This window comes from Pelodiscus sinensis, chromosome 8 (genome assembly GCF_049634645.1).
Source record: "Pelodiscus sinensis isolate JC-2024 chromosome 8, ASM4963464v1, whole genome shotgun sequence".
In the NCBI taxonomy this organism is placed as follows: Eukaryota; Metazoa; Chordata; order Testudines; family Trionychidae; genus Pelodiscus; species Pelodiscus sinensis.
In genome coordinates, this window is record NC_134718.1 from 39,135,379 (window position 1) to 39,160,971 (window position 25,593).

General features: G+C 40.4%; 2 protein-coding genes across 8 annotated transcripts in view; both read left to right on the top strand.

Moving 5' to 3' along the window:
* LOC102457693 (lysosomal acid lipase/cholesteryl ester hydrolase-like) overlaps nucleotides 1-4,966 on the top strand; it is a 136,957-nt gene extending 131,991 nt beyond the window's left edge. For all 4 annotated transcript variants that reach the window (XM_075935088.1, XM_075935087.1, XM_075935086.1 and 1 more), the window contains one exon: nucleotides 305-4,966. In XM_075935088.1, coding sequence (XP_075791203.1) covers nucleotides 305-538 — 234 coding nt within the window. In that variant the 3' untranslated portion in view covers nucleotides 539-4,966. The remainder of the gene's footprint in view (nucleotides 1-304) is intronic.
* A 2,780-nt stretch (nucleotides 4,967-7,746) lies between these two features.
* Nucleotides 7,747-25,593, top strand: part of LOC102463807 (lipase member M-like) — a 49,649-nt gene continuing 31,802 nt past the window's right edge. The window contains exons 1-3 of one of the 4 annotated variants that reach the window (XM_075935092.1): nucleotides 7,747-7,957; nucleotides 21,971-22,076; nucleotides 24,400-24,517. In XM_075935092.1, coding sequence (XP_075791207.1) covers nucleotides 21,978-22,076; nucleotides 24,400-24,517 — 217 coding nt within the window. In that variant the 5' untranslated portion in view covers nucleotides 7,747-7,957; nucleotides 21,971-21,977. Of the gene's footprint in view, nucleotides 7,958-20,555; nucleotides 20,678-20,891; nucleotides 20,995-21,970; nucleotides 22,077-24,399; nucleotides 24,518-25,593 lie in introns of those variants that run through there. The other 3 variants (XM_006121484.4, XR_012905623.1, XM_075935091.1) reach the window with 3 other exon arrangements.

A 25,593-nucleotide genomic window follows, 5' to 3' on the forward strand; every position in this document is an offset into this window, starting at 1 on the left:
AAATAGAATCAGTTAGTTAGTCTCTTCTTCCAGCTAGAATGTCTAACCTTGCATATTAAAATTAATGTTCATTTTATGTTACTGATTATTTAAAAAAATTAGGAAAACTTATGTCCCAAAATGATGCAATGAATTTTCTGGTTCAAAAATCAAATGCAAACTCTGAGGAAATTCAAAACTTCTGATTGACAGCTCCCTTGTCCTCAGTACTATCCTTTCCAGAACTAGAACGAATCATTATAAAGTTGTTGTTATTTTTCTCTAATAACATGAAACTTTTCTTTTATCAACTCTTCTTTTAAAGGTTAATCCTCCCTTATACAATGTGACAGACATGCAAGTGCCAACTGCGATGTGGAGTGGTGGAAATGATTTGCTTTCTGACCCTAGGGATGTTGCCCTATTGCTCCAACAAGTCACCAATCTTGTTTACTTCAAGGACATTCCTGATTGGAACCATCTTGATTTCATCTGGGGCCTTGATGCACCTAAGCGCATGTATATTGAAATCCTTGATTTGATGAAGAAAAATCAATGAAAATACTGTGGCTGTAGGAGCGACGATTTGATTAATTTCTGTTGATATCTATCTTGTTTTTTTTAGTGAACTACAAAAGTATTTGGCCAAAATGGTTTATATGTACTTTAATGAGATTCTATTAATTATCTTAAACATTAGGTTAGCAAAGTCAAAGAAAGTAATCAAACTCACAACATACATTTTTAAAACACCCCACACAAGTATTTAAGTCTTCTTCTTTCAAAAGTAAGTGTCATAAATGAAACGAATCATATTTTGATGACTTTTCTATACAATGGATTAAATGCATAGGTCACAACTGATTATGGGGCTAGACAAGACATGCAATAATAGTGTGCAAATTCAGAAAAGCTGTTACTTAATTTTAAATATGTAATTCCTTTGATGTCTAAGGAACTACACTGATTTTAATGCAGATGAGGGTATGGGCCAGGTTTAATTTCACCTAGAGTCAGAGTCAATATTCCTGTCTCATGACCAAAATATATTCTTCTCTAATACCAGTAATTTCCAATACACACCATGAAAAGATCCAATAGGCATGTCTTTTCATTCTTTCCTTGAAGCAGAAGTCAGTGGGGAAAAAAGGCTATTATAAGGAGATTGTTCTATATGTGTGTCTAGACTACAGGGTTTTGTCGACAAAAGTGGACTTTTGTTGACAAAACTATACCTGTGCCTACACTACCGTCGAGTTCTGTCAACAGTAAGTTGACAGGACGCAGCAGTTTTGTTGATGGTGGTAAACCTCAGTCTACGAGGAATGACGCCTTTTTTTGACAGAGTTATGTCGAAAAAAGGCGCTATTACATCCACACTGTGCTTTTTCAAAAGAGAGTGTCTAGACTCTGTTGAAAAAACAGTTTGCTTTGTTGACAGAACTGGCTGTAGTCTAGATGCTCTTTTTCAACAAAGCCTCTGTCGACAAAAGCCTGTAGTCTAGACGTACCCTATTTGTTGAGCTGGTGTGTGCCATTAACTAAATAAAACTCCTTTGTAATCTATTATCTCCATTTACGTACCTTTTGAATTCAATAAAAATAAAGTTCTTTAAATGTTCAAATTATTAAATGAATCTTTTTGTTTCATATGAGGATCAGAAAGAATCTAATATTATACTCTTGAATAACAAATAGCAAGCCAAAGTGATGATTACAGGATTCTACTATCTGATGCTCAATTCAATGAGGATTTTTTTTCTCTGGAAGTGGGAGACAGGGGAGGAATTACGTGAGGATTACCTTTTGTGATCCCTCCCTCTGGGGTATCTGGTATTGGCCACTGTCGGCAGATAGGATACTGGGCTAGATGGATCTTTGGTCTGACCCAGTATGGCCGTTATTATGTTAAGACACAATATTAACATGTAGCCTATATTAACATTGAATCAATATTAGTTTTCTGCCAAAAACTTAATTCCAAGACATAAAAGTTTATTTTACTTTATCACAACACTTAAAACAGACTCCAAAATCAAAAGGAGAATCCTGGTCATTATTGTTTAAACTGTGAATTTCTTGAGACTGTACATCATTTAAAAACTTTAAATACTTTAAAACTTTATTTTGTTTATTAAATCCTAAGGCTATGTCTAAACTGGCATGATTTTCTGCAAATGCTTTTAACGGAAAAGTTTTTCCGTTAAAAGCATTTGCAGAAAAGAGCATCTAGATTGTCATGGATGCTTTTGCGCAAAAGCACTTTTTGCGGAAAAGCATCCGTGCCAATCTAGACGCGGTTTTGCACAAGAAAGCCCCGATCGCCATTTTCACCATCAGGGATTTTTTGCGCAAAATAGTCCTCCCCTCTCTACGCTGGCCCTCTTGCGCAAATACATTTGCGCAAGAGGGCTTATCCCTGAGCGGGAGCATCATAGTATTTGCGCAAGAACACTGACAATCTTACATTAGATCGTCAGTGTTCTTGCGCAAATTGAAGCGGCCAATGTAGACAGCTGGCAGCCGCTTTTGCAAAAAAACTTGCCAGTCTAGACGCAGCCTTAAGAGACTAGCTACATTTGAACAAAATTGTGTCTGCCTTTTAAAGCAGTCAGAACATTTGTACATGCATAGGAATCTGAGAACATTTCTTTCCTCCATTGCCACACACATACATGGAGAACTAAAGATGTTTTCAGTAACAATCATCTATGGGATAAAACAAATTCTAGTGGAAAACAAATGTGTCTGAGAGTTATCAAGAGTTAGATGCTACATTTCAGTCTTAGTTATACAGGTTGGCTCTCCCTGGTTTTGCATCCTTGAGACCTGACCGGTCCCAAATGAGGGAATTTTGCCTTCCAGGACACGGCCCCTTCCTCTGGTTTGGCTCTGCTCCAGCCCTGCTGCTCCAGGACTTGGCTTTGGCCTGCTTCTACCAGCTGGCTGGGGCTCTCTGGGGACAGGCTCCACTTCTGTCCTGCCTGGCTGGGCTTTCAGGGGTTGGAGCTCCGCGACTGCCCCACTGCTGCCGCGCTGGGTTGGGGCTCTGCAGCTGTCCCGCTTTGCCTAGCTGGGGCCCCGTGGGAGGGGGCGCAGCAATCCCGATGGTGGGGCTCCTCGCTGCTGTACTCCCAACTGGCTCAAACTCCTGGGTGCCAGAGCTCTCTGGTCCACCAACATCCATGATTGTGCCGGACCATGGATGTTGCTGGACAAGAGAGTCCCAGATTTAGGAGGTTCAACTTGTATTGTTCACTACTGCTTACATGAAATAATAGAATAGAAAATACTTACATACTAAAAACCACTCCAATAACAGAAGCATCTTAGGGATGGCTGTAATATTTTTAATTTTTTAATTTGTTTCCAGTGTTTGCTGCTGTCAAACTCTGTAGCTAAAATGCTTTAAATGGATGCTGTCAGTGTTCCCCCTAAACTGCAGGGAGCCCTGAGTGTCTTGACTGGATGGGGCTGATTAATCATCTATGAAGCTGGGCAGCTTATAGGGAACACTGCTAACTGTAACTATGTTTGGCTAGTTGCTTCTGAAAAACTCACTTTTGAGTTTGTGCGCCAGATGATTTTGAACATTTTACTGTGATAATTTTGAAAGAGTTGCTCTTGGGTGTGTAGACTGCTAAGATATATTTTTCCTATCCTATCCTTTCCTTGACATATTTTTAATAGTATGCTAGTAATGCAAGATGCCTACAGGATTAAATGTATTTGTCTTATATGACCCAGCTTTAGCAGAAGTAGGGTTAAGATTTATTTCTTATTTCCATTGTTATTTTCTAAGATATGTATGGTGTAAAGATTATTAAAGGCCTTTGCAGTTAGTTTGACGGTTACTTTGAGACCGTTACTCAATTTGGCCTGAACAAACATAAACAGAATCTGCAAACTCCAGCAAACTGAATCTGCACACCCCACAGACTGAAGCGCACAGATTTCTTGCACCTAACTGCAATGCTTCCCGTTCTTTTCTCTATTCCAGGAGTCAGTCCAAGAAGATCTCACGTCTTCTCCTATGCATATTAATCAACCCCCCTACTCCCAATATCTCTTCCAATCAATTAAAGGTACCCACCTATATCTATAGGTACCCACCTATATAGGTACCCAGATATCTTAGGGTGCCAGGCCCAACTTTGGTTAAGGGGTTGGACATCTGGGACATTTTGGCACCAAAAGGGGAATATAAACCCAGGGATTAAGGAAGTCAGGCTGTTGCAGTTGTCGCTGCTAAAGCCCACTCTGGAATGTATACTCTTCTCTCTATCGAGGTCAGAAACTAAGTTCTATTCTTTTTCTATCTTTTTACTTCTGTCTTGCTTCATTTATTCTGTCTAAGTCTTGCTTCTGAGTATCTCATACTCCACCTGCACCAAGGCTTCTCAGGTGAAGGAAGGCTGGTCCTTCCACGCCCAGCCTTTGGAGGAAAAGAACTCGTGAGTATGAAATTCTGATAGGTAACTAAGATCTGTATTCTTAGATAAGTCCAGTTTGATTTTGTTAATGCCATCCACAGAAGAGATTCAGTTAATCTGTATACTCAGTGCTGTATTTTTGTGGTATTTGTTATAGTTATTCCCATGGCAATAAAACTTATTTTAATTGCATTTCCTGATTTGAAATGTGACTGTCATTCGGCACCTGCAGACCATCCAGAGGGGGAATCTTATATCGTTCTACCAGCTTGTAAAATGGGGGTATGTGTACACTGCAAAGTTAATTCAAACTAACAGCCGTTAGTTCGAATTAACTTTCATAGCATCTATACATACAAGCCGCTAGTTCGAACTTAATTCGAACTAGCGGAGCGCTTAATTCGAACTAGGTAAACCTCATTCTAGGAGGACTAACACCTAGTTCGAATTAAGGGCTGTGTAGCCACTTAATTCAAACTAGTTGAAGGCTAGCCTTTCCCAGCTTGCCCTGGTGGCCACTCTGGGCCAAGCCAGGGAAACTTTTCTGCCCCCCTCCCGGCCCCAGAGCCCTTAAAGGGCCACGGTCTGGCTACGGTGCTTGTGCCAGTTGCAAGTCTGCCAGCACCCAGCCAGCAGTATATGCAGCATATGCATATGCAGTATATGCAGCAGTGTATACACCCTCATGCTTCAGCACATAAATGCTGACACTTAGGGCTTGATTTAGGAAGAAACTTCCCCAGGGAAAGATTATTTTGTAGTCCCAAAACTTTGTCTGCCAGACTGAAGAGCCCTTTATTCAATATTTCTTTCCCTTGTAGAAGCTTGTAGGTTGCAATCAAGTCATGATTCATTCTCTTTAAATTAAATAGATTTAGCATGCCCTCCTTCGGATCAATCCAGTTCTGTCCACTGTTAGTTACTAAGCTGTAAATCTGTGGTGTTCAACCAGTTCTGAAGAAGTAGCCCCTGCTATAGCAAACTAGCCACACTCAACCAGCCAAACAGCCACATGTGGTTAGTGGCTAGCGTGTAGGACCCCACTGCTATAGATAATTAGTTAGAGCAAATTGGTTTGGTTAAAAGTGAATTAGGACTTCATACATTCATCTTTAGGATATTATATATTCCCCCCGCATTCTTTTATATAAAAGACATGACTGTGCCAATGTAGTATGGAGTGCTGGACAGGGCTAGTTTGCACACTCAACGGATGTTGTTCTATTATTCTCTCAAATAAAAAAGTTTATTGTAAGAATCATTCTTACTGGAACCACTGGGATTTCATCTGAAGTCTCAATGCACCCAAGCTCTTGGACAACGGAGTCAGAGATGAAGTTTATTGATGGAAAAGTATCGATTAAACCTCATCATGCTGTTTGGGCCACATGGTTTGGTTTATCCCTGTCACCAGTACTGCAGGTGTGTCAGTGGATGGGCCAGATAAAACCTTGGTTCAATTTTCAGCAGCAATCATAAAAAAATCACACACAAGGTTAAAATGCATAATGAATAGTGTGGCAAATACATTGATAGTCACACCCAGGTAGTACTGTTGCAACAGTCTTCAAAATTCTTTTTTTTTTTTTTTTTTTAGCATGAGAAGTTTTTTACTTTTGGAATGACATGCTGTGCTGGTGTTAGTGTTGGCTAGGCAAAGTTGTTTTGCGTAGAGGCCGTTTGGGGATAGATGAGAGAGAAACCTGGGCGCTTCACTAGGGTTCGGTGTAGGCAGGATTGCATTCTGAGATTAGCCGCTCTTGTAGAGTTAAGTTTCTTGGAAGAAGGGATTGCGTTGCATGCTGTTTGACCATCTCATGTCAGGATCAGAATACACATGGACATAAATCAGGTTACACTTAAAATATACCCAGATTCAGTCATTAATTTCTCCTGCATGGGAAACCTCCTGGCCCAAACTCTGGAATTCTACTACTCAACAGAGGAGAAAAACTAACATAAGAGCAGGCATTGGTGTTGGAAATAGGGGCAACAATACAAATCAATGTCCATACCTAGACATTTGAATGTGGTCAAACTACTTCCAAAGAATATAGCAGAAAGAAAGGTCTTGGGTTCTGTGCATGGGGAGACCTCCCTACAAAAAGAAGAAAAGACTGAGATTATTCATTTATAGAGGAGACATAATATCAGGTATGGTAGATATACAAAATAATAACCCCAAAAAGCTTGCTTGCCTCCTACCGATCTCAACCCAGGTCTCTTATGTCTCACTTTTACATAAAGTTAATTTTTCTCAAAATTAACAACCTAGAGCAAAATGAATCTAAAATAAGTATCTAAAGAAACAATCCACATCCAAATGTATACTTATTTTTGATAATGCAGAGACGTGAAGTTCAGTAATTATATTTAAATGCTGCAAAGGAGCTGGAATTCCAACTCGATTATTCAAGCAACTTTCTCTTTTTCTGTTCCAGCTTTCATGAAATGGCCATGTATGATCTTCCAGCATTGATAGACTTTATTCTGCAGAAAACAGGACAACAGAACCTATACTACATTGGGTATTCTCAGGGCTGTACCATAGGTTCATTTGGAAGATGATTAAATGTGTTTTGTCTTTGTCCCTATTGCATAGTTAAGGTTTGATTGGGACTGTTATTTCACTGTGAATATTATACACATGGATTTATAACAGGAGACTGGTCAAAACTGGTGCATTCTTACTCTCTGTTTACACTCAGTTGAGAGAGCCATTCCCAACTTAACAGAATCATGGGAAAGAGAGAGACCAAAATTTTGGGTTGGGAATTGAGTGGACAGAAAGCCAAGTACAAGAATTTGAGATTATAGATCTCAAGACTGGAAGAGGATAAACAAAGTAGTCATATTAAGGTTCTGCTCGTCCTCCTCCGCTTCCTCCTCCACATCCTGTTAAATGTTGAGTGTGTTCTTGGCACCCACTTACCTCAAACCTTCTTTCCACTACTTGTAACTGATCCAGGCTGTAAACAGGGAGGGAACAAAGTATTAACTAGATTTTTTTTGTTTGTCAATTTTAAAAAAAATGAAAATGAAATGTGGAAGAGAAATCCAGGAGGCTTCAGAAATTTATACTATGGAAATTATTATTATTCAGCAAATTCAGAGGCTGACATGGAAAAAGATTGACTATAATTAGCAGATATTATCTTTAATTTATTAGCAGATGCCTAAAGTTCCAGCTAATGGACACACATTTTAGTTTGTGTTTACCCTGAATGATCTTGAATTTTCTTTCTACATCAGCTCTGATTTCTCACAAACAAAATATACATTGATATTTGTGATTAACATTTACCTTAATCAAACAGTGTCTGCACAATCACAGCTCTGCCTGTTTTTCCTGGGTTGTTGTATGTTGTAACTTGCGTTCAAGAGTGCTGTAATTAATCTTTTTTGCTTTCTCAGCATTTATTGCATTTTCAGCCATGCCTCAACTGGCTCAGAAAATCAGAATATTTTTTGCCTTGGCTCCTGCATTTAACAAAAACAAAGCACCTCTGACACAACTGATATTTCTTCCTATGGGAATATTAAGGGTATGTAAAATCCTCCATATTTCACTACTCTTTTCTTATAACATTTATTCATTAAAGTGTTATAAATGGAAATTTAGAATGTGTGGCCTACATGTACATAGTGTGTTATATGTACATTTCCCAGGTGGCAGTGAAGAACATTATGTATGGAAACACATTTATCGTACAATAATAGAAAGATAAACATTTTGAAATAGGGTTAGGCAAAACTGGGGAGTGGGTATGAGTAAACTAAAAAGTTTTTCAACAATTTTTATTCTGTTAGCTGTTTCCATGCCTGAAATTTGATTTTTCTGGGAATAACAAGCCTGAAAGCTTTTTCACTGGCAAACATCCAAATGCCTGTAAAGCCCCCTTTTTGAGCAGAGTTAGTCATGTATGCTCTTTAAAGTTTGAGGAGGTACACTCCCCCAGAAATAAGAACTGAGAGCTAACAATTTTGGAGCTTTTCTCAAAATTTATAAATCTATAAAATTTATAAATTCTACAATTTTTTTTTTCAGAAATAGGTTCTGTATCCTGACCCCATTCTAAAGACTGGGAAATTTTGTCTTGGAGACCTACAGCTCTTTAAACAGAAAGATCTTATCTAGGCCAGGATTAAAAGATGTGGTATTAGATTAAATTCCTTAGATGAACTTAATTAATACCATCTAAAATTGTAGTGCTTATTGAAAAAAGTAGTAACATGGTGTAACGGGGTGGCACTTCCCTCCCACTAGTGCCCCGTCAGGCCGAATGTGTGTGCCCGCGCTTCCTGAGTTCATCAGCCTTTTCGGCTATTCAGCCGTCTGGATGAGTAACACCCTGTGTGAATCAAACCCCTTCTAAGATACATGTTTACCTGGGCCCATCTTGGTGTTCTCTGTATGATCTCAGTTTATTCCCCACTCAGATGGAGAGTGATGCCTACAGGGCTTCCCCTCTTGGAGACAGTGTCCCAACCTCTGGGCTCTATCAGAAGAATTCTGTCTAGTGAGTGCGAAACTGAAATCATTTACTGCCAAGGTGTGCGGAACTGCATTAATAGACTGACTTTGCATCCAAACCCTCTTTTTTATTTTAGGAGGATTTAATGAGAAAAACTTAAATGTGGTACGTAAGCAACAATCATAGTTTACTGATCTGCATAAGATAGGTTCTGAATTTCAGAAGTGTGCAACATACTGTCGTCATAAAAAAAATTATACATTAGTACCCAAAATCCTCAGTTGGGTTTGTGGTCCGATAGTGCTGGCTATGGTAGAAACAGTCCTTGCACCAGAATCTTAATATGAATATCTAACATGCAATAAGATAACTTGGTCTTTAGATTGTTGTAGAGTTTGGGATGGCATTTGTGTGAGTCTGTGTCATGCTAAACATCACGTAGAAGGTGAATTGCTTGCGTATAGAACTAAGTGTGGCCTTTAAATTTGTCTCATCTGTTTCCTGTCTTTCCTGATGAAGTACTTTTTTTAGTCTGGCTCAGAAAAAAAATTCTCTATATATTCAAAATATGCTCTCCTCTTTCCTGGCAGCTCCATTGCTATGTGAATGAGAAGAGTTTTGAGCACAATGTGTTTCCAAAATAATTAGGGTGACTAGGATCAATAGTAGAGCATGTTTAAATTCACATGGGTTGTGCACAAGTTTTGTTTTTCTTATTATGACTTGTTTATTACAATAGCGCCTACCTTCAGTCAAGATCAGATCCCTTTGTTCTAGTCACTATACAGACTCAGGATAGTAGACTAGTTGGAAGACCTCACAATCTAAATAGATACGAAACACACAATAGGGTGAGAAAAGGAACAGAACACTTAGCAGAGGAAAAACTGATATCCATTGTCAGGGAGTTTTTAATTACAACTTCTGTTAGGAAGCATTCGCTAAATGGAAAGAAAGGCAAGCAATGAGGGGGAAAATAATAGGTAAAAAGGAGAAGGAATGAAGGGAAAAGGGACAGGTATAGAGTGATTCTAAGGGTGCACCTACACTGCAGGGCTTAACTCGAAATAAGCTACAGAAATTGAACTACTGTGAAACCGGTTGGCTTGGATACAGGCTTAGTTTCCTATTTCAATGTTTTTTGTTTCACTTCCTACCCTTGATTAGGAATGTAAGTAAGTAGTCGAATACTTGACAACTCTATTTGCATCCCTCCCCTGGCCTGCGCTCAGTATGGTGTGGAAGGAAAGAACCCGGAACCCACAAGGACCTGGGATAAGTCAGCTGCTCTGGGGGTGGCTCAACCATGGCTCCTCTCTCTGACCATCCCATGCACTGGGCTGGCACCATTCTCCTGGGAGCACTGCTCACACACAGTCAGCAGGGAAATGGCCTGGGCTGCTCAGTGCTGGGCCAGGAGCCGAGAACTGAAGCCCAAGGGGGCAGAGCATAGTGGCCAGGTGAGCTTGGCACTCCCAGGCTGGGCTCAGGGAGATGCGAACTGGCCAGGCTGGTAGTGCTCCGCAGGTTAGTCTCCCTTGGTAGAGCTTGCCAGTCACTGGGGCAGAGCAGGGTGAGTGTCTGAAGGCCAAGCAGAGCTCACGCCATGTGAGCACAGCTCAGGTAGCAGCCCGGCCTCCACTGTCTGCCCTCCCTGGCCCTTTGATTCCTGTCTGGGCTCTGCTTCAGCTTCTCTCCGGTAAGCCTGGGGACACAAAGAGACAGATGAAGCACCCCTCTGTCGATCCAGCACTGCCTTCTTGGAGCCTAGCTAGCCAACCTGCCCAGGGTTGCCGTGGCCCTTTGGCTTCCTCTCCCGGCTCCAAGATGTGCACGACGGGCAGGCTCTTGCTGAGGTTGCCTTCAGCTGCCAGGGTCAGGACAGGAAGGCAGGGGGTAGGGTTAGTTAAATGAGAGGCATTGGGAAGCTGCATCCCAAATCAAACTCACCAGCCACTGACAGACAGGCTGCTGGACCCCGAACCCAGGACTGAGCCAGCTTGGCTCCATTCCGGCTTATGCTGGGTCCAGGAGCTACCAATTGTGTAGTTGATAGAAATTCCTTCGACTACATGATTAGTTGATTCCTAGCACCCCTACCCTTGCTTCCTGCTCCATCTGTTCCCTCGGATTAGAGACCTCCCATCTCTCTTATCCTCTGCTGTCAAGGCAAGTTCCAACTTGGAGTCCACATCTTCAAACTCAGCAGTCAGCAGCTCTGGAGCTAGCAACATGTGTCTACTCTCCTTGTCCCTTAGCGCAGACTGAGCAGGGCTGTTCCCTGTTTTTACCTGTTTTCAGTTAGAACCAGTCTAGCAGGAGTGAGGAGGCATGGCCTCTTCAGCACAAGTTGTGTGGCCAATCCTAGTTGGGCTCATGTGAGGTAGATACACCCGTCACAGTAATTAGCAGTCAAAAAGCCTATTTTTTCTGTTTGAGTGGAAGCCATGAAGTGTGACCAAGTGTCCTGTGCTTTCCTCCAGAGACCATAAATCTTAGGCTCATGAAGAGCTTGACTTAGGTATGCTTCAAACCTAGTGAACTTCTAATATTTAGCTGTATAATGACAACACATTTTGGGCTTAGCTGCCTTTACACTTGCCTTTTGTACAGATAGTCAGGCAGTCTGTGAAGACCTATTTTAGTTCCTAGAAATTATAATTTTCTAGACTTGAAGTAAGATCCAACTGTTCTCTCAGGCTTTTTCTGGAGAGTGGAGGAGGGATGGGAATGTGGCTTTTTGAAGTGGATACAGTTTTTAGACTTTCCAATTTTGTTCCTGGATTTCTTGTGAAGTTTTTGATTTGAAGTTTTTGTGGGGGAAAAAAATCTCTATTAAGTTCCCCCATGCCTAGATCATGACTAGGTCAAACTGAGTTGAATGTTAACTGTAAGTAGAAATTTTGTTCTTATTTTACTCCTGAGGTAACTGCACCAAAAATTAATTTTTTTGTGCACAATATTTTAAAATTCTGCCTATTTTATTTGTCAAAATAATCCAACATAGTCACTCTGGTGTCAATTCCTTTGGTAATATATTTAAATGACAATACAATGGAGAATGGGAGTGGGGAACACTAGAGGAAATCCCAGGACCGACTTCCCTAATATTCATTTAAATAGGTTTCACTGTTTATTTCTAGTTATTAGTCAGCAAATATATGCAGTCTTATGCTTAGTATTGCATTATAGGAATCTGAAGAGCAAGAAAGGACTGGGGAATCAAACTAACAATGTATATTATATATTAACCTGGAACATCTCCAGAAAAGGAAGAAGCAAATAGCATATTTAGATGGAAAATTTTTCCAGTCTAAATAGTTACATTAATTCTAATCACTAAAACAGCATGAACACTTATGAAGTCATACTGTTGTTTATACCAGGAGTAAAGGAGTCTTAAAACTTTTACACTTGTTTTATAGTCCTGGGGGAATTCATAAAGACAATGGGAACAACTCACTCAGCAGGCAAGCTACTACATAATGTTCTGTCTTGTGGGACACAGCCTGCCTTGCACCTGTCTCCTCAGAAACAACCTGAAGCCCTGCCAGTCTGTGCTGAGCATAGTGCAATAGCAATCAAGAGGGATAGCGTGTGTCTGTGTCTCTCATGCATGATTGACCAACAACACCTGGATCCTTGTGATTTATATCTCTACTGATTGCTTTGGGCACCCAACCTCCATGCACTGCTCAGGAAGGGTATATAGCAGTCCCAGTGGCTTCTCCTTGCTTCCCAGGGAGAAGTCATATTTCTCCAGGGAAGCAAAGAAATCTGCAGGGGACATGAATTCTGTGCACACACAGTGACCCACAATTCCTCCAGAAGTAATCATTCTTACTTCACTTAGAAAATTAATATTATGTAACAATATTTTTTCTTGCAGAGCCAGGCAGATGTGTATGTAGCAAGCTTTCCAGATTATACATCTGTAAAAAATATAATCCACTGGGGCCAGCTAGAGTTTCTGATATTTACTGCATTATTTAACCATATCTTCTTTAAAAACAAATATACTGCACTGATGGATAGTGTTTCAGAATTTGTCTTGACTCTTCCTTTCACACTTAAGTTAAAATTTTGTAGAGAAGAAAAATCACCTATTTATCAATCAAGTAATCATCTCCCTTTGCTACGATGGAATGTCCAAAAAAAGAGAATCATCTGCACAAGAAGAAAGGAAATGTAATGTGTAATGAATATCCTCTTCTGCTGTACATCCTCAATAAAGGAGAGACAAAGATAAAGAAAAATTAACTAAACTTATACACTTTTTTTTCAAAACCTCACAGTGAGGTGAACAGACAATGTTTCCTAGTGTACGCACTCAGAACTGGATCCTTCAGTGAATAGGAGTTACAGAAATACTTAGTTCCTCACTGGATCAACATTTAATATCCCCCAAAGTGCTAATATGATGAATGATTTTGTAATGAACCATGCTAAATGGTAGTTAAAAGTGAGAGGCAGGAAAGCTCTGTTCTCCACAACATTTCTGTCCACCTACAATCTCGAAGGGAAGTTGTGGACTGAGCACTGCACCATATTAGATGTTTAAGACACTGTATTATGTTGCATCTTTCCAGGCTTTCATTTTTCATGCACAGATACATATTATCCCCAATGAGAATTTCTATAAATGTCTTCAAGAAACAAAACTTTAGTCCTCTATATATGTTTTATGAAGGAATCCTAATCTGTGTCGATACTAGCCAGATGTTTCTAGAATTTATCTGAAGAGGATGAAAGGTGAATAATTCATGGGGAAATATTATCTCCAATTCTGTGTATGTTCTCTTGAATAAAGTAGCAAAAGAAATGCTCTCTTCTCCTAGGGTATGTCTAGACTGCATCCCTGTCAGCAGGGGTGCTCTTTCAGTTCGATCTAGCGAGTCTATACCACACCCACTAAATCGAACCCTGGAAGATCAACTGTAGCAGCATCAATCTTCTACATAGCATAGACATGTCCTTAATGTTCTCTCAATAGTTTGGGAAAAGGGCCTGTCTCTTGTTCTCTCCCTAGATCAGCACATACAACCTTGCTGTGAGAGTGGGAAAACCACGAGAGAGGGGAAACTGCCCTATACCCCCTTTTCACTACAGGGCTTCTCCAGATTTGGCTGCGCGGATTCTGAGTTGCTCCTCTGGCTGTTCATGTTGTTCATGTTGTTGGACTCTCCTCTGTTCTAGCAGCTCCAGCTCACATAGGGTTCCAAATAGAATTTGCTACAGATGGTTCAGTGAAATGGGTATTAAGTGTAATCAATAGTCATTGGAGAGCACAGTGAAATATTGATACAATCAAAGCTGCTGTTGTATTCTGCTGAGCAGAAAATGGAAATCCCTTCCTATGAAGTGTGTGTGAATTTATCCATAGGATTAATTTTAAAGAAAAATTCTGTGATGGGAACAGGAGTTTAGCCACAGGTGGGTCCTCATTGTCCACTCACCCACTTTGCAACCAGACCTATCCCCTCGAGGCTTACCCTGCTCCGCTCCAGCCAGGGTGTGGGGTTGGGGCTTATCCCCTCTTCCCTTCTGTCCTGCTCCTCCCCATTCTTGCCCACCCACACCACTGGGTAATTTTTCAGCTTCACCTCTGCCAGGCTGGAAGGGACTTGTTAATTTCACGTGATGCTAACAAGATACTTGCAGCTCTAGTGCTGAAGAGGGAAAGAGCTGTTGCTCCCAAGGTGGGGACTGTGCTCCTGCTGTTCCCTAGGAAATTAATTTTTCCGCTCTGGGGTGCCCCCTTTTGGCTGGTGTCTTGTTCCCCCCAGCAGACCCGCGTCCTCCACGGCGAGAAAAGCCGCTCCGTGTCTCCCTGGTCTGCTGGGGGGAAGTGCCCCCTGCGCCGCCGCAGGCGGCAACAGTGGGGAAGACACCCCACACTAGCTGCGCCCCCCTTCCCCCGTTTGTAACTAGGGATCCGACGTAAGTTGGATTGATGTAACCCGGGGACTGCCTGTACTGCAATTAACCTGCCCACTCCTTATGCACACTAATGAACCTATCCTAATCCCCGATTCCTCCCACAGAAGGAACTGCGCCAAAAGGGTTTCCAGGCAGGGATTTCTACTCTAGCAGGACTAGTCTGGTTTAGCCAGTTTTTCTTTATATCTTCTTGTGTACAGGCTGTGATGTGGAAAGACAAATCTCTATGTAGCAAAGATGAAAACTCTTGGGTGAACTAGCCCTCTTCAGTTCAGACCTTCCGGGCTGACATTGGGCCAACTTGTGCAAGTTGTTTTGGAGGTTTGGGTTCCAAAATTATTTTGTTTTTCATCTGACAGCAAAAGCTTTTGATTGAGTCATCTTTGTTTTTACAGAAGGAATATCTTGAAGTGCCACAGAAATGCTGAAATCACTTTTCAAGCTGACAGCATTGTGCTGTCCTTATCATCTTGCCAACTCGCTGGCTGCGTCTAGATTGGCATGATTTTCCAGAAATGCTTTTAACACTAAACAAAGCTCCAGTAGGCAGTTAACCAAATTCTGCAAGGATGCCACTTTAGTACAGTATTCAAATGGATGTTTGAAAGAAATTCCTGGTGAATTAGTGAACAATTATTTTGGAGTAAAAGTAACACATCAGAAGCTCTTATCCAGGAAAACCTGAACTCTCTCACAAAGTGTCCTTTTTTTAAAATATGTGTGAACCTGTGATTCTGGGTTAGCATAGCAAGGGATTAATTTGTCAAAGCGAATGCAGATAGGGAACAACAATGATAATTAGCAATACTGAAACTGCCCCACTGAACAAACATTATTGAAATGACATCTATCACCTACCTTCACATGCAAAACAAAGAAAAATATTATTGCCTAATAAACTGTCATCAGTCTAGAAAAGAATTAAACTTTACTATCTAATGTACTGTGCATTAACATTATATGCTAATGCCCTGTTACCAACAATTTAAAGTGATTCTATGTGATTGATGAATACAGAATTCAGGTCGATGTTTCATAAATGAATTTGCTGACAGACCCTGACTAGAAGTCTACATTTTACTTTCAAATTTAGGGTAATTTTTTAAAGGTGACAGACACAACCTGCCGGTAATATGTCTGCATTAGCAAAGAGCAGAAATATGACTTCTTTTCCTTTTTACATAATTGCCAGTCTGTTTGCTTTGTGATGTATACATTTAACTTTGCAGGGGGCCTAGAAATCCTCAAAGGGAAGTATGAGTCCGAGTAAAATATGTATTAAAACTCTCAAAATCATAACAAAGAAAAAGGGATTGGTAAATGACAGGGAAGTTTAAGGCTGCTCTTGATTGGATAGAAAGAAATATGAGATATAGATGTGGTAGGTATTAGCCCTCTAGTGCTGCATTTTAACACTGCAATCAGAAAAGTTACGACTGTTCAGACATCTGAATCCTCTTAGTGTGGTAGCAGGACTATGGTGGGTAGCACCTTCTCTGTAAGAAGATTGGAATTAAAGGAGGCAAAAGGGGGCACTACATTAATTACTATTTTATTGTTTCCGAAACGCACAGTATGTTGTTACAACATATCAGAATTAATACAGACATACAAAAATAATGTGGAATCGGTGCTTACTTTGTGTTGGGTCTTGTCTGGTCTGAGCCCTGACACCTCTAGGCTGAGCAGTACATAGCCCCAGCTCCTCTGGGCTTCAGACATCAGTTACAAAAATAGAAAAATTGCTTTAGTCCCAGCACCTAATTGCTTCATCCTGCCACCTCTGTCATTATAAATTGTGTGGCATATATAGTTGTTCCTACTGAAAAGAACATTCAAACAAAGTGCTGTTAAGCACGCGAATATAACTATTCTAGAATGGCTATGTTCTACAAATTTTTTTTATAGGAAAATGCAAATTTGCCAAGAATTAAAATTTGTGCCAATTCCAGAACAGTTTCCTAGATCCAGCATTGAATTTCAAGAGAGAGAGGGAGACCTTTTATCCCCAAATCAGGCAGGATAGATAGCTGAACCTGGGCCTCTCACTTCAATGTGCGGTGCTTTCTTTCAGGATCTTTCTTGTGCTCTCATGCAGTTTCAAAAGGTCTCTGCTTTTGTTTCTATCTAGCACAAAAACAAATTTTGAGATTTCAACTGACCAAAAAATGGAATGTATGTTTGTTTTCTGTTCAGTCCTGCTACATATACTTAAATAACAGTGAACAGCAAGATGAGTACCATAAAAGCATTCAGTTGGCAAGTATTTAATATTATTTACATGTTGTTGATTCCCCGGACATTTCAATTATCTTCTGGTTCTGATATTACCCTCACCACCATAGCTTCTGCATGTCTCTCAGCAGTATGTTAAGCACTGTCACTAGCACATATGTGTGATCTGAGACGAAAAGGAGGTTACACTCCCCACCCCAAAAAGTGTTGAGTCACCAGCAACCAGCAAATATATTTTCAGAAGTAGATCTGTCTCAGGATCCCCTTTATAAAGATTGGAAAACTATGGCTCTCAGATCTTGCAACTATTTTCTCATGTGAGTAGTCAGATTTCAATGAATATTTTATAGGATGGACTTATTGAGTGACTTTATTGAGTCTAAATAGAGAAGTCTCATTTAGACTAGAGTTACTTAGGATGTGTCTAGACAGCAGGATTTTTTCAAAAAAAGAGGACTTTTTTCGAAAAAACTTCCCCTGCATCTAGACTGCCGCCGTGTTCTTTCAAAATTAAATTGAAAGAACGTGACAGTTTTTTCGACCGCAGTAAACCTCATTTTACGAGGAAGAACACCTTTTTTCAAAAGTGCTCTTTCAAAAAACGGCGTACTTGAATGCAAACAGAACTTTTTCGAAAGAGAGCATCCAGACTACCTGGGTGCTCTCTTTTGAAAAAGTGGCTTGCTTTTTCAAAAGAAGTGGTTGCAGTCTAGACGCTTTCTTTCGAAAGAGGCTTTTTTGAAAAATTCTTTCTAAAAAGCCTCTTTCGAAAGAGGCTTGTAGTCTAGACGTAGCCTAAGTGTGATGTTAGATCAAATTACATAGGTGAATTTAATTAATAACATCTAAAATTGTTAAGACAAAAAACTTGGTATTACAGCTGATAGAAAAAACCTAGTATCTTTGCCCATTAGATAATGGTTTTACATTGAAATGACTTTTTTTGTCATCAATATCAAAATGAGATACTTAATTTCAGTTCCATAATCTCTCCCTCTGTTTGAACCAGTGAGGTCCTTTGTGGGAGTTGTCCTCTGAGTCCTCCATGCCCTTAATATTGCCCCGAACCATGTTCTTGAGCAAGATGATGTTCGATGGTCTTTTCATGGTGGCTAAGCCTCTGTGGTCCCTTTTGGGATTCCTAAGGTTGTACTGGCTTCTATGGATCCATGAATTCACTCATGGTCTCTCTTTCCCTTTGGGTGGAGGATTATGAACAAAATATAGAAGAAAATGGAGAGATTGTCACAGCTTGGCCAAGAATGCTGATTCCCCCTCCTAATGTGAATAACTGAAAAGAGGCTGTAACATTTTTATTAGTAGTGAAGCGCATCTGTCATTTGCTAATTGTAGGTGGAAAGTTTCTTAGCAATGGAAAAGTCACAAACATTCACATTTAACTCTTTATCTTAGTCTTTCTGAGAGACACTTACCTACACATAAGGGCTAAGTCTACATTGCCCAGTCTTGTGCAAGAACATACGCAAATGAGGCACAGTGACGAATATCACCATTTTTGCACAACGGGCTTTTGCTAGTCTACACTGCTCCTTCTTGCACAAAACCCCCTTCTTGAGCAAGAGCTATCTGCCGCTTATTTTCAGGCATAAGGGATCTTGCACAAAAGGGTTTTTTTGCATAGTGGGGTTATAGCTGTCCCAGTCCCCATCTCTGGCTACTTGCTGGCCCTCTGCGATCATTCTACAGTATAACTGTCCCTCCTATCAGACCTCTCCCTTACCATTTTATGAGAAACAGTTGCATTCCACATCTCATTGTCTTGTACAACCAAACCTTTATCTTGCTTTAAGTTATGATAAAAGGAAGCTGCATACCAAATTTGATGGTCCTAGCTCTTACTGTGTTGGAGGAGTTCTTGAACAAACAGACTCACAGAGAGACAGATGCACATTTATAAAATGTATAATAAGAGGAGAAACTCCTTAAGTGATGCTGTCTCTGCCTAGAGAGTAAGATGTGCAGTGATGGTGACACCTTGCTGGTAGAAGATCTTCAGAGTCCATTGTTATTGTTTCTTGCAATATCAAAAATTCTAAGTAGTGCAAACCACTGAAACATGGTAAGAAGAGGATGGGGATATTTAGGCCATGCTTTAAGGTTGCCACCGGCACAACTTCCAAGGCAACAAAAATGATTAGGGGGCTGGAGCACATGACTTATGAGGAGACGCTGAGGGCTTTGGGCTTGTTGAGAAGAGAAGAGGAGGGGGTGATTTGATAGCAGCCTTTAATTATCTGAATGGAAGTTCCAATGAGGATGGAGAGATGTTGTTCTCAGATGTTGTTGACAGATGGCAGAACAAGGAGCAATGGTCTCCAGTTGCAGTGGGGGAAGTCTACATCGGATATTACAAAAAACTATTTCAGCAAGAGGGTGGTGAAGCACTGGAACGGGTTACACAGGGAAGGGATGGAATTTTCATCCCTAGAGGTTGTTATGTCCTGGCTTGAAAAAGCCCTGTCTGGGATGATTTAGTTGGGGGTGAACTTGCTTTGGGCAGAGGGTTGGACTCGATCTCCTGAGATGTCTTCCAATTCTATGATCATATGTTTCTATGATTCTAATACTATGGAAACTACCTGGAAAAAGAAAGCACCTGGAAAAACAAAAAGTCAGTGACTCAGAAAAACATTTGGGAAAACAATAAAGAAGTCAGACCCTTCAACATGACACTCAGAATCGTGAACAGAACAGCACATGACTGCAGTAAAAGCAAGAAACTGGCAGATGTCTCATGGGTGAGAGCATAAAGAAAATGAGGAAAGCATTATAGGCCTATTCCCACTAGACCTGAAATTGCAGAAGCAACAGTCATATATACTTAAACAGGTTTTTCTGGTTTCCAGTTTTTTTCCTGCCATGTTTTTTTCCTATTCAGCATAAATGCATCCTTGGATTTAAAAAAAAAAATCGTCATTTCATTCACCATTAAAATACAGAAATGCATTTTTGGAAAAATCACAGCCATCTGGAGATCACTCTATGAGTGAAGCAGGCCTGGCCAAACAGTGGATTCCTGCATTATTCTGTCTGATAGTGTCCTGTCTGAACACTTCAGGATGGTTCAGGGCTAACATCAGTCCTGTTAGCAAATACCACAGCTATTCCAAAGCGAAACATGTGACAGCCCTGGATCTTTGGCAGCAGCTTGACACAAAGGATAGGGAATCTGACTGAGCCCTAAAGGTAGCAAACCATGACCTTTGGGACTATGGATTATCCCAAAGGTTGGCCTAAGCTTGGATAGGTTGAACTGAGACTCAACCATTGTGTGTTGTGGACAGAGACAGCAGCTGCGAGAAAGTATAGGTGAATGTATTCATAGCTAATATTCCTAACTTTTAGCTGCAAGGTTTGGGTGTTCCCTTTGAAAGCAAATCACAGCCTTCCAAAGTATGCTTATTAATAAAGGGAGGCAACAAAGATGCTATTGTTGTGCACACCCTTTAATAATAATATTCTGATGTAATAAGCTGGGGGGAAAATTCTATCTGATTTATTCTCTCTTTTCTTTCCTGCTTAATTTACATTACGGCTATCAACATTGTAACCATTAAGGCATCTGATTCTCATCTGTGCAGCAAGGGAGCTCTGGTAATCTCTTCTTTTTCCACAAATCCAACCTGCTTTTTGGTTAAATTTTGGAGATAGACTGATTGAACCAAGTCATTCAGAGACAATAGATTAATGTCTCAGAACAAACCTGTAACCCATTTTAATAGTTCCAGAGAGAGAGAGAGAGAGAGAGAGAGAGAGAGATTGTTGGTGCCTGTGAGATTCCTTCTGAAGGAATGAGGAGGTCTTTATTATTTTTAATGGGGAAGAAGAGAACTGCGGGAGGGAGGGAGTCTGCTGCTGCTATCTTTACTTAACCGAAAAATGGCATGAAGATCAGAAAACATGATAGTGCAGTAAGTACATAATAGACGTGACTCCTTTGTGGCTCTCGGAAGGTAAATGCTCTAGTGGTAGTTTTCAGATTTATTCTATGGAAGTGAGCATTAGGATATACATGGTACTTTGAGCTCCATTCTGAAGGTATTTCCTGAGAATCTCCTGAGAATAGGGGTGCCAAATAATAAATAATTTATTATGTTTACTTTGCAATTGCAATGTTTTATATTTAATGTGGTTGACATAATCTTAGATTTATAACAGAAGTACATATACAAATCAGTTCATATGCGCATTCAGCAGGGGGAATGCCCTTAGACTAGAGAAGGGCTTTTCCTTTGTCCCACACAATTCCATTCATATTTTGATGAGATATAAACTGTTAAAAATTACCATTTCCCTTCTAGTTTGTGTATGGACATGGGGATGGGCTGAGATGAAATACTGGAAACTGCCACTTCCTAACGTTAACATAATGTTGTACACCTGAATATATGACTGTAAGCAGTTCCATTTAAGACTATTAACTTATGATTGTGATTATTTCTGTTACACTTTAATTTTACAGGATTATTACAAGCCAATTAAATTTTAGAAATTGAAATTTGCTGAGGGAATGTGTTACAAAGCACGTGTTTCTGACACACTGAGCAAGCGCTTCTCAGTAGCACCTCATGACTTGAATAGTGGTATTGGTTTTCTTTAATTTTTGAAGAGTAGCATGTTTCTGCAGGGTGCTTGACAAAATGACATCGTGGCCAAACTGAAAGATTCAAGTACTTAAAAATGATGTAATTCAGATCACCTTGATGTGTTAAATGGAAGGTCTTATACAAGGATGAGGTCAAACAACTAAAATTCTAGCCCTAACATTTGTCTCCTGTTTGAGAACCTAAACACTGTTTTCTGCATCTGTGAATTGCAATTTGTCAAAGTCACAATACCAAGATATGTGTTTATAGCACATATAAATAGGTGCATTGTTTTACACAGAACCAAGATGTGGCTGTTTATTATGGTAGCATGTTGGACACATGGAATTGAGAGTTCAGAAGAAACTACGAGAATGGTTGTGAATCCTGAAGCATTCATGAATATTGTGAGTTGCATATTATTACCGGAAAAGAGGTTGGGAGTAGGGAAATCTATTTTGAGTTGTATAACATACAAACAATTTTCTTCATTAACAGAGTGCCCTTTTAACCAAGACCCTTCCCCAACTTGGACATTATTTTCACACTTTCAAATGGCCTTGAGGTCTTTTGTTGAAAGCTATATTGGAATAATAAGTGAGACCTTATTAGAGAGAGCACTTTTTGTTTTCTCTGTAGTCCTACGGGTGGAAGAGACAAGTCAAGTTAATGGTGCCTTTATTTTGTTTTTTTGGGGGAGAGGATTAAATCAAAGTAATAGCTGTCAATTTCAAAGGAAATGTAGTTTTTATCATGGGAATATTAAAGGCTGGGTTGCATGTCTGTGCAGGGGACTAAAAGGACATAAGAAGCCCCTGTACACTAACTACATTTTGTGTCTAGGTATACAGGAGTAAGTAGAACTGTACACCTTCTTACTCCCTTCCTGGAGCAAGCCAGGGAGAGGAGAGGACTGGAGCCTTAATGTCACCCCTTACTGATTGGCAGCAGAGCTAGAGTGTGTTAGAAGTTACATTAATAGGCCAGCAGTAGATTACTATCCCCTGGGAGCAAGGGGTAAGGTACATTTCTGTAAATCACTGTTCCTTTCCTATGATTATACTGAAACATTATTATCCATTATGATTACATGTGTCCTAATATGAAGAGAACAGGTTTAGCCTGAAGAAAGTGTTGAGTAACAAGAGCAAGAAAGGGCTTTAAGTTCACTAAATTCTGTCTCCTAGATGAGGCAATAACTGATTTTGTTACCCACCCAGTTTAGCATATATGGTATATTAGGGTTTTTTCACTCATTCCACAATAGCAGCTTTTAACTTCCTGAAGGGAGGTTCCCAAGAGGATGGAGAGAGGCTGTTCACAGTAGTGACAGATGGCAAAACAAGGAGCAATGGTCTCAAGTTACAGTGGGGGTGGTGTAGGTTGGATATTAGGAAAAATATTTCACTAGGAGGGTGGTGAAATACTGGAATGGGTTACCTAGGAAGTGGTGGAACCTCTATCCTAAGAGGTTTTTAAGTCTCAGCTTGACAAAGCCCTGGCTGGGTTGATTTAGTTGGGATTGGTCCTGTCTTGGGCAGGGAGCTGGACGTGATGATCTCCTGAGGTCTCTTCCAGCTCTATGATTCTATACTCCATTACATCCCAGCTTAATATAAATTGCAAGTTTCCTTTCGGAACATGTTTTGTTTTGGTTTTTGACCAGCAAAAGACTAACTCATGTTCTTAGTTTCTTTTGAAGGCTTCATTATGAGTAGTCTGTTATATGACACATGAATATCTCACCATTATGAAATGCAGTGTATGTGAAGAGTCCAGTGTCTGTGATGGGTGCATATGAAGTGGCCTCTGTTAAATTTTAAATGAATTAACTAAAATGAATTAAACATAGAAATATATAGTGGCACCTGGATTACATCCAAGGCCATATTCACAACTGTAATGTGCCTAGTACAGTGACTCAGGGTACATCTAGACTGCATCCTTTATTGGGATGCTAGAAGTATTTTCTTCTGTTTCATGTCTCATCCTTAAGAGATTTGTTTAAATCCAGTTTTGTCTCTATATTGTTGAAGGTAAGCCAAGAGCTTTCCAGAAAACCTGATTCCTTCTTAATAGAAATATTCTTATGGTATAAGGCAGGGATGGGCAAGATATGGCCCACAGGCCAGATCGAACCCACCAAGTTGTTTGATCCAGCCCGCAGCTCCCTCCCCTCACCAGGGGTGCGTGACACATATAGGGAGTCACCAGCCGTTTTGAACAGCAAATTCTTCACACCCTCCTTCTCCTCCGGCACCTGATTGGGGTGGGGGAACATGCAAAGTCTCTTCTCCTTGGCAGGGGGTGCGGCACCTAGAGGAAGCTGCCAGCTATTCAAAATAGATGGCGGTTCCCAGAAGGGCGGGAGTGGGAGATGAGACTGGCCTGGGAGGCAGGGGAGTGGGTGAAGTCTCCCTCTCCTTCCAGAGGCACACGGTGCCTGGAGAGAACCACGCCTTCTGCCAGATGCCCCACCCTTTCTGGGGGGGGAATGGAGCTGACCCGCGACCACTAGCAAATTTGTTGAAGTGGCCCCCCGGTAAAAATTATTGCCCACCCCTGCTATAAGGTATAAGAAAACACCACTTGAAATGAACAATGAGTTGTCCTAGTTTCAGTAATTCCTTGTTTGGACGGGTTGCATGTACACTGATTTGTTTACAGATTGTGTCAAAAATTCACAAGAGCAAACTATTCTATAAAACACCTTTGTTTTGTTTCCTGCAGAGTGAGATTATTCGCTACAGAGGATATCCAAGTGAGGAGTATGAAATTATGACAGACGATGGCTATTACCTTAGCATCAACAGGATTCCAGTTGACACAGGAAATCGTAGAAACTCAAGTATGGCTCTGTTTTATTAAATCAGGAGGGTCTAGATAATCTCCATCCAAGATATTATAGAAGCTGCCACATGAAATTGCAAAATACAATTGTAAGGATTTTTTCAATGATTCTGTAAACTCAGCTCTATGACTGAAGAATTGCTAATATAGTACTTATTTTTAAGAAAGGAACAAAAAGTGGTCTGGAAACTACAGGCCTGTCAATTTGCCCTCAACTGAATGCAAAGGAACACTTTTGAAATAGAAAGAAGTTAAAGACACAGAGGTAAACAGCAAATGGGATAAAATACAACATGGTTTTACAAAAAGTAAATTGTGCTAAACTTGCCTATTTTTCTTGGACATAGAGGAGGGAAATAGAGCTTATCTACTTGGACTTCAGTGAGGCATTTGATACAGTTCTTCATGGGAAATTATTAAAGTTGAGAAGGTGGGGATTAATATGACAATGGAAAGATAAGTAAGAAACTGATTAAAGGGGAGACCGCAGTGGATCATGCTGAGAGTTGAACTGTCAGGCTGGAGGGAGGTTACTAGTGGAGTTAGAATCAGAGAACACTAGAACTGGAAAGGACCTCAAGAGGTCATTGAGTCAAGTCTCCTGCCCTCACGGCAGGACCCAGTACCGTCTAGACCATCCCTGATAGATGACTGTCTAGCCTGTTCTTAAATATCTCCAGAGATGGAGATTCCACAACCTCCCTAGGCAACTTATTCCAGTGTTTAACCACCCTGACAGTTAGGAAGTTTTTCTTAATGTCCAGCCTAAACCCAGTTTAAGCCCATTGTTCCTCAGGAATCAACCTTGGGACCATTTTATTTAACATTTCTGTTAATACGTTGGCATGAAAAGTGGGGGGGTGTTAAAATCTGCAGATGACACAAAATTGAGAAATATTGCTAATGGGGGGAAGGCTAAACAATCATACAAGAAGTTCTGGAGGCTCCTGAAATTTCAGTAATAGAAATGGAATGAAACTGAATAGTTCAAAGCACAACATAACACACTAAGGCCTGGTCTACACTACAGCTGAAGGTTGGCTTAAGATACGCCATCCAGCTACACAAAATGCA